We start from the raw sequence: 13413 nt of genomic DNA on the forward strand, positions 1-13413 counted from the left end.
CGTCCTCCTCGGCCGGGAGCTGCCGTGGTCCCGCTCCGGGACGCGGCAGGCTGGAGCCTTCTCCCAAGGGCAGCTCGGTGTCTTCCCCTCCGCTGCCCCCAGTCCCCTTCCTCGGGGTCTGCTTATGCGCTGGGGTGTCTGGCAGACCCGTGTGTTTTTGAGAAACACTTTGTCCCCAGAACGTGTGAAAAACACAAGTTGCTGAGGATGACCTTCCTTGGCCTCGTTGAGATCGAGTACGGCCCAGATAGACGGTCCTGGTTGCTAGTATCTGTGGTGACCCTGATGATTTCCACTGTCTCCTGCTCTCTCTTGCTGCCAGCCGTGAGGCCAGTGCCCGTGAGATGGATAGTACCTTGCCGGCAGTAGCAGAAGAGCTTTTGAAAGAGATCCAAAAGGCTTTTCAGGACACTTCACACGGTATGTAAAGAAAAACAGAACCTTCGCAGCAGGAGTGGGGAACCGTCCTAACAGCTGCCCAGCCAGGGGGCTGTCAAACCTTCAGGGAGCAAGGAGGGCTGTGGCCTCCCCTTGTCCGCATCTTTTGCAGACTCTCTCGGCTTCTGGGGGCCTTAACTTTCGCGAATGGCAACTTGCATCGGGCCGGTTTCCAGGTTTTGTGTCCCTGACTGGAGACAACACAGCGGGGTTTGAAGCACAGATAACGAGGAGCAGCCCCCTGCTAAAATCAGACCCTTTCAAAAATGAGACCAGCCTGGACTCTTCGTCATGGAGCCGAGGACAGTCCTTGTAGGGGTTGCGCTTGAGGAGTGATAGTTTACATGCCTCTAGGCAAGCGTTTGGTTGTGCCCAACTGTCGCGCTGTTTTTATAGACTCGCTAATTTCAAACCCAGAGCTGAAAGGGAAATCTCCGCTGTAAAGCCACGGTGTTTGATCCCTGACCGGCAGAGGGTGGCGTGGCAGCGATCCCAGGGTACAGGACAGCTCTCCCCCTGCGTGCATGGAGCAAGCGTAAGCGACAGGAAACCTGGGCCAGTTCTAGCAGCTAGTTAAGAACAATTATCTTCACTGCACTTTGGATTACTAACTAGTTCTGCAGTCTGTGCTGTTTGTGTTTGCTTGGTAAGTAGTGCGGTATGGCTCTTCCTAACGAAGGTGTCTGTTTAAGGAATACAATTAACTGCACTAAACCCGACCAATAAACACCCAGAGAAGTCTGTTCGAGCACCACATTTACATGGGGAATGGGCAGAGACTGAAGGTCTAAACCATCAGAGTGAGGACATTGGCAGCTTTCCGGCATCCTTGCAGTGTGGCTCCTGACACGGTAGAGTAGATCCAAAACCAACATGTGACTTTTTAAAAGAGCTTTATAAATCCTGTTGTAAACTAGGGGGAAGAAAAAAGCCAACATTCCTTTCAAGGTGTATTTCTCCTTAAAGCACCAAAACAGGACTGAGACATAACTGCGGAATCAAGCTGATCCATCACTTTGGAGAATTAAACGAGAATAAAGTTGGGGAAGTCAAACCAACAGTGTAAGGCATAGTGAGTGTTTTTAATTGTTGGGACAAAGGATTTTCGAGTCAAAAGTCCTGATCTTCCCGTGGAATAGAGACAGCAGCAGCCTGTGTCCCATTAGTGGTATCAGAGGAGGGGATGATCAGAGCCCAAGGTGTTGGCTACAACAAACAGACTGCTTTTATTAAGTGTAACTTTCCATCCTGACCAGAAGTTCCGGTGGGTGAAGACGTTCTGTTTCTGGGTGCTGTATTAAAGCTGTGAACTAGTGGTGCCCTGCAAGGCTGTGCTGGGAAAGAACAACACTTTTAAAGGTTTGATGCCAGAGTTCTCGACTCACGCCAAGAGACTTTCAGGGAAACCAATACATATATTTTTCACCAACTTCTTAAAGTAGCGGAGTAAGATGTTGAGGCCCGGTGCCTTTTCTTATATGCTTTTAAAAGTCGGATGTTATAAAAGTATATTTGGGCTCCTGCATTTCTTCTTGAAATGAGTCCCTGCGGTTCTGATTGCTGAACTTGGCAGGAGCCTGAGCACTACCGTGGCAGGTCACTTTGCTGCTCCTTACTGCTTTCTGATAGCTATAGCCTTTTTGGTAGCTAGAGCACCGCAGTCCTGTGTGGCCGTGGGGGGTACATTAGGGAGGCACAACCTGCCTGTGACGTTGATGTCTCTCACAGTGGGGAAGTTCAGCAAAATCATGCTTCGTTTTCTTTTTGTTGCAGTCCCCGATGACCTGTTGCTGGGGTAAGTATCTTTTGCATCAGTTCTTGTCCCGAGTGTCCTGCTAAAGGGCAGCTGATCATCCGCTCTTCTCCTCCTACCACTATTTTTTTCCTGTGTTTGACCAGGACAGTTTCCCATGCAGAGCTGCTACGTGGTGTTGCTGGTAGTGGAAATGAAGGTCCAAAGAGACAGTCCCAAGGGTTTTTTCAGAGGTTAATGAAATTACCTCTGTATTGTTGAATCTCCCGTGATGATTCATTCTAGTTTGGGTGGATTAAACATACTGAAACCCAGAATGTTTAACCTGAGCTCTGAGTCCACCCTCAGGTCTGCAGTGAGTTTTCTGTGAGCGTGGACTGTGTTTCAGAGTGATTCATGCTGCTGGACTACTGCATCTCTGCTGCATTCATATCTCTGTGAGCACAGCAGGATTTTGAGATCCCTTCTGTTTGAACCATGGGCATGTGTGATCGGAAGGGAGAAGTGAGAGTATCACCCCTCTGCACCAGGGCATTGTTAACTCAAAGATTACCCCGAGTTTTCTTCTGTTTAGAAGTCGTCTAGGGTCAGCTTCATCACCCTTGCATTGACTGAAGCTTGTGAATATTTAGTCATTCCCAAGCAGTCTCCTAAGAGACCCAAGTTTCGCAGCTTCAGCCCTCACTGCTTGGTGTTGAAGGCAGAGAAAAGGCACCATCACAGTGAGAAAGGCTTGTCAAGACTCACCTCGTGCTCCTGCCTGCCTGTAATTTAGCCAGGAGAGAAGATCACCAGGAACTCATCAGGCCTTAACATGGCTGGGTCTTAAGTTATCTAGCATCATGCTTGTGAAGGGTGTGCCTGCTGGCACCCTCTCCTGGCAGGAATGGCCTTTGAAGGGTGGGATTATATTTGACAAGTCTTGTCAATTTTTGTTTCCTTCTGGTCATAAAAGAGAAGAGGAGGAAAGGAATTCCCGTGTTAATTTTAATAATGGTTGGGTGGTAACTCTTGGCAGTCACATTTCCATCAATTCCCTATGACCAGCTCAGGAATATTCTGATGTAATTTCTGAATCTCTTCCAAATCTCCAAAGTCTTTGAATTCCCTTTGGGCATTCCCTTATTTATTTCCTGTTGGACTGATCAAATTATATACATGGAAAAAGCATTTCTCAAATTTGAAAGAGTTACTAAAACTCATTAAACTCAGCCCCTTGTAGTCCCAAACCTAATGGTTAAGGAATGTCTTACATTGAGTGTTCCCCCACCCACCTCGTCTCAGTCCTCAGATGAAGCCAGTCCTTTTTGCCTTGAGTTTGTGCAACTGAAGTGTTGGTCTTCCTGGAATAAGTCTGTCTGCTTGGCGCGTTATCAATGAGATTGACTCAGACGCGTAGGTCAGCCGTGCTGCTGAGACGCCAGGGCTCTGCCTTGGCTCTTTGTGTCTTCAGTGGAGCTGGAAATGTGCCTCTGCTTTCTCCTGTTCTCCTGCTCATGGTTTGTACAATCTTTTCATCACTGCTGATTTTCTTGTAACTAATCTAGACTACACAGATTTTTCTCAGCGGCTAAAAGGGCTGTGAAGTGAACTGAGTTGCCCCTGAGCTCTTTGGAGCACGCTCAGAGCAGCTGGATACACAGGTCTAGAACCTCTTCTAGCCTGTGAGGTGCCTGGACAGCAGGCTGACGGTGCAACGTCTGTATTTGCCGTGCAGCTTGTCATAGACCCTTGCAACAGCAGGAGATGAAATCCCCTTGCAGGGGTGTGCAGACAATGAGAATGTGGGTGGAAAGCGCTGTGCCTTCAGGACTCATGGCTCTCTATTTTTCCACTTGCTGGTGTGGAGTTTTACAGCACCGAGCACAGCAGCGGCCAGACACCAGTATGTTCCTCCGTGGTGCTGTCTCGCAGCACTGAGGCCAAGGAGACACTTGTGCAGAGGCCGTGTTTTGCGGGAAGCAAACATGTACCTGAGCAAATTTGGTCTTTACCCTATCCAGACACGTCCGTAAGTGCTGTGCACTGGTGCTTCCCTGCATGGTGATGTGTCCTGCTTGGAAGGAAAGGAAAGGGAAAGGGATTTTTAGGGAGGGTAGAGTGACATAAGGCATGTGCTGTCCCTGGGTGTTTATCTGGAACAAATTTGCTGTCTCTGAGCCCTGCTGGTGGCTGGATTACCGATTGCTATCCGGTGGCTCCATGTGCAGTGGAGTGCCTTAAGTATTTCCCTGATGGTCTTTAGCTTCCTATTGATGCAGTTTCGTGGGTAGAGAAAGAATAATTTATACCTCAGTTGTGTCTGTGATAGAGGAGATGTGATCACCACGAAGTGACTCATTCATTCTCAGTCTCCCTGGGATGAGGAAAGAGCCCTCCTGCTGCCTTTCCTATTGCTCAAGGAGCTCTGTATCATCCTCGCTCTCTCCTTGCTCCGAGGCACGATATGTGGGCCATGACTGGGGGTGGGATTCAGGATCAACTGATCAATAATCCGATTCAGGGCAACCTATCCAGGACAGCCTGTGTGTACAGTTAGGATGTCCCAGAGCAGGAGTTCCTTTTCCCCTGGGCACGGACAAGGCCGCCTCTGTGCGTTCTTGTCTCCCTCCTGCTTATGCTCATTGTGCTCGTGACAATCGCACAGTTTGCTGCAACGAGGATATTGGGCTGCATCTGTGGCACTGCCTGTTGCCAGCACTGTGCATCCCCCTGGATTTCCCTCCTGCATCTTCTCCTTGCCAGCATGTCTTGCTTTTGCTGCCAGAGGTGCAGTTTCTCCTCCAGAAGACCTAGTGTATTTGGAGTGCTGGGCAGAAGCAAAGTTTCCGGCTTTAGGGTTTAGGTTCACTGTCTGATGATTTGTTTAAGTGCCAGCGCTCTGTCTACGTGGAGTTTGTTTTGGAAGGACTACAGAAATATTAACCAAAAGGCTGGTGAGATCACTGTGAGGACAACCTGTGTCTCCCACTTCACCTACGCTCCTTTTGCCGTACTAAGTGGGGACTGCTCGGAGATAACTCCTCACCTACAGGGTTAACACTGTGTCACAGTCATAGAGACCAACTGAAAAATCTCACTTCTGTGTCTGATGCACTTTGTCTCATTTTAGTTCAGGACAGGAACCACTTCATGTCCTGTTTGTGCAGCAGGCAGCCAGAAGAGTGTTTGGGTCATAGTGCTAAAGAAGAAACACATAAGCTGTAGTGTCCTGTGTAAGAAAAATGTTTAAAATGGCTTGTAATTAGATCTGAGTGGGATTTTGTAAAGAAATGTGGGACTGTTTGGGAGCAGCTTAGAAATTTGGAAGTTCTCTTAAGAATATCAAAGCCCATGTAGATGCTCCGAATAGCTGGCAGAGAGAGGCTGTTCTTAAGGACTGAGTCCAGGGGTTTTCTCAGAGGGACAGGACAGGCATTTGTGGTCACTCGGTGAAAGCCAGCAAAGCCGAGAATGACAGACATACTTCCTTGCTTGGTGGCACAATTAATGGAGCTGTAAGGTAAGAAATGGAGCTGTAGGGGCAGGGGATTGAGAAGCAAAGGGAACCTTTGGCTGCAGGCCTTCTGGACTCCACAGGGCTGAATCCCAATGATTTCCTTAAGCCAGGTGGTTTCCTTCTGAGGTGTGACCTAACTAGAGACACGTTCTCCTTCAGGCTGAAGTTCATATTTGGTTCATCTGCTGTCCCAGCGTTGGACCTGGTGGATCAGCGTTCTGTCACCCGCGTCATGTCCCCCAGCGGAAGGACTGTGTACCAGGTACATGCTGGGGTTTTTCCTTTTCCATGTTACTTTCTGATGGTTTCCAGGTGACATGTGAGCCAATATTTTCCTGACTTGCAGAACATGTAGGAGCACTTGGATGAACACGGAAAGAACATCACTGTTGTCCTAAAGTGGTACTGGAGTAGCCGGTAGCCACAGACAGCGTTAGAACAGCGTGGTACACTACCATTTTCTTGGTGGCTCCCAGCCAGTCAGGGATGATTTCTTACATGTTTGTGGGTACGGTCAGAAGGAAGTTTTCCAGGGATTGCTAATTTTGCTATTTTCATCCTATCCAGCAAAGGCAGTCCTTCCTCTTGACAAACTGTACGCAACTGAGTGTTATCTGCCATCACTGCATTTCTTTCCCTGTTGCACTCCAAATCCTGTGTCCTGAGCACTCTTGACCTCTCCTTGGCGATAAGATTCTTGCTGCTGGGAGGAAGCAGTGCAGGCCAAGTCCGTGGGTTTCATTCTAGTCGCTGCAGCCAAGTCTGTGAATCACAGAAACCTCTTCATAAAATGGCATTTTAGGGAGAAGAACTCACCTTAGCCCTAAAGATCAGACTCCTCATACAGCACATACAGGTCGGAGATGGAGCTGAGGCTCAGTAGGTGAAGAGAGGAGCCATTGGCACTTCTTCCTGACTTCTCTGTGGTGTGGACGATTCCTTGCTCTGCTGCCACAGCATCGGTGCCATCTCTGTTGGGGACAGTCTGTCTGTTCTGTGAGCCGTTGACCAGCTGCATGCAGCGCTGGGGTCACAGAGGGACACTGCATGCTGTATAAGCAGTGGGACCCTGTGCCCATGAGATGTTGGTGAAGAAGCACCCAGTTCCTTCTAGTTAGCACTGCTAACCCCCTCAGATAGCAAGGCCCCTCCATTTCTGAACTTGCTGCGGCGCCTTTTCACACACCAGAGAAGGGGGAATTTCTTTGCTCGCTTTGCAGCAGCCAAGAGGAACATTTCCAAGTATCCTCCTGCAAAGGGCCTTCTCACTGGAGGTGCTGAGATGCTGTGGGGTCATCTGGGGTAAGAGAGGAGCTGTGAAGCCAGGCCTGGGTAATGACACAAACATTTTTCATGTGTTCAGAGCTTGCATTGCTTGATTTGCGCATACAGTCTTTATGGCTTCTGGGGCCTTGGAGAGGACGTTGGCCCCTCCAGAGAGACATGATTCATAAACATACAGGGCTGAAGAACACAGCCTTTGATTGGAGTTGAGGGCTTGCCTGTGGATATTTGTAAAGCCTAAGCACTGCTTCCAGGACCCTTAGACAGCAGCTGCCTCACTAATTGAATGCTTAGAGGGTTTTCCTTTTTTACTGTTGCTTGGCTGAATATGCCACTGGGCAGAGAATGGCCGCATTCTCCTTGCAGAGCTTTGTAAAGCCAAGGCAGAGCTTTGCAGGCTGGGTTGCACAGTCTTCGCTTAGCACCTTTCTGTGTGAAGGGTGCCTGGGACTGCTTAGAGCCCCTGCTCTTTCCGGTGTGCCTAGATGTGTGCTCTCATGCTCACAGCGTTGCTGCAACATGGCAGAGCTGTTTCCATGTAAGCAGGTCTAATATTCATCTCTTAGATGCAGGAAGCCTCATGCGACATGGAGGAGATGAGAGAAGCATGGTGAGATGGCTTTGATGTGCTGGGTGCTGCGCTGACACCCTGTTCTGGTCTGGGAAAGGTCGTTGCTGAACAGTGCTGTGTGCGCTGCAGCAAGGCGGGCACCTGCTACCCTGCCCAGCCCTCTCCCCGATGAAGTGAGGGGACAGAAACTCCTGCTGCAGTCACTGAATGGGAGCCAACTGATTAATACCTACTGGTGGCCCCAGCAGTTGGCTAAACTGGAGCACACTGGAAAGAGCAAGTGTCAGAACCATTCTCCTCCTGCCTCTGCAGGCAGAGGGAAACCACTGGTTCCACTGCAGGGGAGGAAGACCTGGGCAGGTGAGTCAGGGCGGGCTGGTCACCAGGAGTTAATGTAGGACAACCCTGCATCACCCAGGGTCGGTGTCTGTCCTCCAGCAGTCTGTGCCTGCAGGTGTTTGTGTGCTTTGAGCAGTGGTTTCCTCTTTAGTGGAGCTTGATTGCTCATTAAGGCTGTGCTGATGAGTTAAGTAACAGAGGAATCTGAAGAGATATTTCCTCTGGGGGTGTGAGGCTGGTCCCATTGCGAAATTCTTCCTCAGCACAGCTGTCTTGAGAGGCAGAGACAAAGAGCAGAGCCTCCCCTGGGGCTGCTGTGACGGGAAACCAAAACAGCCAGTGGGACGCTGCACTGGGGAGTAGCTGGGCAGCGTCACTGGCTCTTCATTCAAGTGTGTGTGTGGTGTGGACACGTATCGCAGCTGCGTGCGCCCTCCTCAGCAGAGGAGCAAGCCAAGTGTGGTGGGGAGTGGGGGAGCATCCGTGGCTGCCTGGACAGGTGCACAGTCATCCCTTTCCCTTACTCTCCTGGAAGTCAGCTCTGCCGTTTGCACCCAGACGTGGCTGAGCTGGAACGTGAGGTGCTGCTTTCACCTGCAGCTGGATCTGGAGAACTGTTCTCAGCGAGGCCATGAGGCTGGTCCTATTGTGAAACTGCTTTGAGCCGCCATGGCCAAATCTGAGCTGTTGATACTTCACAGGCTGTTTTTGTTCCGTATCACCCAGCACACCTTGGGCACTGCTTCAGGGGAAAACGGCCCTGCTCAGACAGGCCCTGGGACTGGGGCCTGTCCTGTAGGCAGCTCTTGCCCTCAGGAACTGAGATGGGAGAAGAAAGAGCCCTCAGTCGGGCGAAAGCTGTGATTTGTCTTTTGATGCCTTTGCGACTTGACAGAGGAGTAGCACGGTGGGGTGTTCAAGGGCTGAAGTTACCTGGCAGTGGCTAATCATCCCGGAAGAGCTGGTATAGTAACACCTGCCTACGCAGCAGACTAAAGCCGGCCTCCTAACTCCAGGTCAGGGATCAGTAAGTCTTACCTGCTGCAGAGAGGGTGGATGCTGGCTGGTGGTGGAGCTGTGCTGGATTCGGCACAGGTCTGAAGTGGTGAGTTAGGGCACCTATTAGCTATGCCTGAGTTGCAGAGAGGCCGCGAGCTGTGGGAGTGAAGCCAGTTAGCAGGGGGAGAGGCAGTGCCTCCTGCCAGCTCTCACTCGCATTGCTCATATCCTGCACTTTTATTGGATTCTTCTTTTTTATGTCTTTTTCAATTAATTTCCTAGAACTGTATGGCAGCCTGCCCCACCGTGAAGCGTTTGAGGGCCTGTGGAGCTGCCGAGCTGCGTGCTAGTGGCAGCAGAAGCTGCTGTGGTGCCACACTGGCCCTCCCCACTGGCAGGGACACCACCACAAGGGGATTTCTCCTCGCTGTGCAGCCAGCAAGCTCCTGGAGAAGGCTGTGGTGCCGCACTGGCCCTCCCCACTGGCAGGGACACCACCACAAGGTGATTTCTCCTCGCTGTGCAGCCAGCAAGCTCCTGGAGAAGAGGGCAGCGAAAGGAAATCTCACGGCATCTTAGGGCCGAGACAGCATCCCCGTGCCTGGCTTGGCTGCAGCTGGCCGGGAACAGGAGCACCTTTTTCTCTTGGTCTTTGGATTTTAGACTCTGCCTTATTAGGCAGAAGCCGCATTGTTGCCATCTAGGTCAGGAGGGGCGAACGCTAGACTCAGCCCAAATCTGGCAGTGTCTGTGCCTTCCCCCCCTCCTCAAAGGAAAACACTTCTGAAGGAAAGGCACCATCGGAATACTTCATCGTGGAAAAAACAATCAAAGGGCCTGGAGAAAAACAAACTTATCACAAGTGAAACAAACTCGGCCTGGAGTGTAAAGAAGGGCCCAGGGTAAAGGCCAACTGAAAAAAGGATGGTTTGGCCTGAGATGGGAACGTGAGTCTTGTGTCCTGAATCTGCTGGGAGTGAGGGGGATGATGAGGCACAGGCGCTTCGGTGGGAGAGCTTAAACTCGTGGACGTTATCTGTCGGGCAAGGGGTGCCGAGAGAGCTCCAGGGGCCGGGGGGAGGCTCCCCCTGCAAGTGCGTCTCTGGACCAGGAGGGACGATGTTTCTCTGGAGCGACTCAGGAGTGCCGGGGTGCCCAGCACTGAGAGCTCCAGCGTCTTTTCACTTCAGTGTTTGTCTTTGGATTCAGGTGTATGTGTGCCACCAGCCCAACCGGGACCGAAAGCCTGGGCTGGCAGAGGAGTGCGGTGTGCCGCGGAGGGCACTGCTGGTGATTTCAGCCCTGTAAACCCCCGCCGCTCTCTGGAATACGCAGGAGGAGTTAGTGCCGGGTGTCCTGGCCACAGAGCTGACACAAAGCGCTTGCTGCTCTCACCGTGATGCGCTGTGGCAGATACTCTGTGGTAGCTGTGTTTGGCCGTGGGGTGCTCTCCGTTTAGGCCTCGAGCATTAGTGAAGTCCATACTACTGAGCACAGGCTTCTGCTTCAAGCGTGTCCTGCTCCCGTAGACCCTTCCCTTGCCACAGGAGAGGGCAGAGCAGTTGGCTCCTAAAGCAGCTTTCTAAAAGCTGTTTCCCAGTCTTGAAGAAAGCAAAAGAGACATGATCTGTAGGCTGCCTTTTCTATACCGTGCTGTCAGCTCCACCAGCTCACAGGTTGCCTGCCGGCTTCTCCGCGCTGGAAGTGAATCTTTCCCTCTCCTGGCTGCCTGCATGCCGTGCCCGCGGTGCAGAGGGAGTCTGCCTCAGTACCAGCCTTGCAGAGGAGCAGCATGTGGGAAAAGGAGGCAGTGCTGTTCCCAAACAGAGATGGAGCAGGGAGGCTTCTCTGGAGACTTCGACTTTGTTTATTCAGACAAAACTGGATTCCAAGAGTGCAGCTGCTTTTGGGAGCAGAACAGCGAGAGCCTTTGCAGCCTCCAGCCACGGGAGCTGGTTAGAAAAAGCCTCACTGTGACTGCTCACTGCTGCTCTGCTTCCATCCCCAGCCCGTGGTGGCCCTGGACTCACTGGAGGAGCTTTCTGTGAGAAGAGAGTCATTGTCATCTTCAACTCTCCTGTGTCTGCCAGTGTTGGGGAGGGAGCTGGCTGTGCTGCCGGCTTTAGGGGATCAAGGAAGGGGGCTCTTGCCCTTTCCTGCTCTCTCATTAGCAGACAAGTCACTGGAGCTGACATCTGCTGCGAGCAGGGGTGCACGTACAGGAGTGCTTCAGGGAGAGAAGGGTGCAGAGACCATGAGAAGGCTGGGGAGCTTCGAGCTTAGATGGGCTGATGCAGTGTTTGGGGACGCTTCTGCACTGCAGCACCTGCTCGCCTCTTGCGTGCTGCGAGTGTGGAGAGGACACAAGGCCAGACATGGGCTGAGTTAGAGAAGTGAAGAACGAATGCTGTCTGTGACCCCTGCCCCCTCCGGCCTTCGTTTCAGGTCCTGGGGAGCTCAGGCAAACCCTACACCTGCTACAGTTCCTGCCACTTCTGCACGTGTCCCGCCTTCGGGTTTTCTGTTCTGCAGAAGAGCGAGAGCCTTCTGGTAAGTCGCTAGCTTTAACCTGGGGCCGGGGCGGGGAGCGGGGAGGCGGCCGTGCCCTGCTCGCGGAACCTGGGCAGCCCGAGGTTTCCGAGGGAGCAGACACCTGAGTGCTGGCCACGCCGGACACTGCGTGATCCAGTCTCAGGGAGCCCAGCCACCGTGTCCGGGTGGAGCTAGGCCTTACGAGGGCTCGGGAGGGCTTTTGTTCTTAACTACACGGTACTGTTCTGCCTTTTGAGAGATGAATAATCCCTGGCTGTGCGGAACAAGGGCTGCTGCTGCTAATGGCACTGCCACGTGAAGTCTGGCTGATGCGGTGGTGCAGTTCACCTGGTCGCAGCGAGGAAGGGCTCAGGGTAACCAGAGCTCTGCAGCTGTGGGGAGGGCAGCCAGAGCCAGTAACACTGATCCCTCTGTCACATTACCCTGTTAGCAGAACTGTCCTGGGGCAACTGGGGCACCAGCCTGTGCCAGGGCTTGGCGTGCCAAGAGGGAACCATGTTCCTGGGGGCGCTGAGCACTTCATTAGACCTTTCTGGCCAGGATGGGGTTTTGTGGCTCCCAGACACAGCACAACATGCCTGTGTTGCTCCTGCTGTTAACTTGGCTGCGCTGTTATTTGCAGTGCAAACATATACTCGCTGTCTACCTCAGTCGGGCCATGGGAGCCTGCCAGGAGCTGACTGTCTCTGAGGAGCAGCTCACAAGCATCTTACTGGCTGAGGAAGAGGATGAAGGATGAAGGATTTGGATCACCTGCAGATGTGCTTTCTGTGCCCCCTCCCAATGGTGTAGCTGGCGTTTTTCTAATCTACAAGATCTTCATCACGGCTGGCAGGTTTCTTCCTGCGCTGCAGCCAAGTGTGATGTTAATTAGCAGCCTTGCCCTGATTGATAGATTAATTAAAAACTGTTAAGAAGTTTCTGTGCTGACTTCAGTTTCATTTATTTAGGCTATTTCTGGGATTTCTGAAGATGTTTGAACTAATCTGTGATATTGCGGGGGTACAAACAGTCCAGCAGGTCTCTTAGTGACCCACTAACCTCGTTAACTCTGCTCGTGCTTTGACTGACCCCACGAACCCCCTCCCAGGGCCTGCATGTGGAGGTGGCCTCTGACAGCGATGCTGCAGCTCAGAGCAGCTCCCGGTGGCTCACTGATGGCAAACGTTCCAGGGACTAGGGCAGGGACCCCTCAGCACCCCAAGACGGGTGACAGGTCTGTGCTTCCACTGGCTTGCTGTAATACAGGGTCCTCAGCAGCATCGCCCTGGTTGCTGTGCTCTTAAACCAAACGCGCTCAGCCAAGATGACCACCTCACGCTGGCAGGCAGGGCAGGCTGCCCGCACCAGGCACCGGGGAAGGAAGACCGCGGCTCCCCCGTTCCTCACACCAGCCGCTGAGCTGGGAACCAGCTCCTTCCAGCCCTGGGTCTCTGCCCGTGCTCTGAGGTTGGGCTGCTCCTCGAGTCCAGCGTGGCCTGGATGATACCCCTGTGACACCCGCTGTGTGTTCACACAACACTGCAAGAAATGAAGGGGCGCAGGCTGAGCCAGGTTGTGTCGGTGGTGAATTAAACATTCTGTATGTAAATAACAGTTACTGCAAATACAAAATCTGAGCGACATGAGGCAAACACACCCATCCTCTGTACATCAGAGCAGTAGCGAGTGGCGGCTGAACAGCCTCAGCTGCACTCGCTGCGCAAGTCCTCCTGCCACGTTGACTTCACATTTTTATAGAAACCTTCAGAGCTTTTTTGTGAGGGGGTCGAGGGAGGGGTCCTATTTTTTATTTGCCTTGTAATGACCTTGGCTCAGATCCACAAAGGCACTTGATGTGCCTAAAGACCAGGGTGACAGGGCCATAGAGAGTAACGGCTAACGACAACCCGGCGGCACGGTCTCGCTGGGGACACGCCACAGCAGTCCGCAGGCGTGCTGGCTCGCAAGGGGCGTACGAAAGGTGTAGTGTGGGCT

General features: G+C 52.3%; 1 protein-coding gene across 1 annotated transcript; it reads left to right on the plus strand.

Moving 5' to 3' along the window:
• Nucleotides 1-305: 305 nt before the first annotated feature.
• ZSWIM7 (zinc finger, SWIM-type containing 7) lies at nt 306-12175 on the plus strand. The gene is made up of 5 exons (XM_010142517.1): nt 306-420; nt 2212-2233; nt 5850-5952; nt 11329-11433; nt 12059-12175. The coding sequence occupies exons 1-5, from the start codon at nt 345-347 to the stop codon at nt 12173-12175; spliced, it is 423 nt and encodes a 140-aa protein (XP_010140819.1). The 5' UTR covers nt 306-344.
• The last annotated feature ends 1238 nt before the right edge of the window (nt 12176-13413 follow it).

This window comes from Buceros rhinoceros, unplaced genomic scaffold, assembly GCF_000710305.1.
Source record: "Buceros rhinoceros silvestris isolate BGI_N320 unplaced genomic scaffold, ASM71030v1 scaffold30408, whole genome shotgun sequence".
Classification (NCBI taxonomy): Eukaryota; Metazoa; Chordata; class Aves; order Bucerotiformes; family Bucerotidae; genus Buceros; species Buceros rhinoceros.

What these genes read in the sequence shown, in the direction of transcription:
- ZSWIM7 (XM_010142517.1), top strand. Translation starts at nt 345, where the DNA reads ATGGATAGTACCTTGCCGGCAGTAGCAGAAGAGCTTTTGAAAGAGATC. An exon ending in CCCGATGACCTGTTGCTGGG is followed by an intron (nt 2,234 to 5,849) that starts GTAAGTATCTTT and finishes GTTCTCCTTCAG; the next exon opens with GCTGAAGTTCATATTTGGTT. An exon ending in GCGGAAGGACTGTGTACCAG is followed by an intron (nt 5,953 to 11,328) that starts GTACATGCTGGG and finishes CCTTCGTTTCAG; the next exon opens with GTCCTGGGGAGCTCAGGCAA.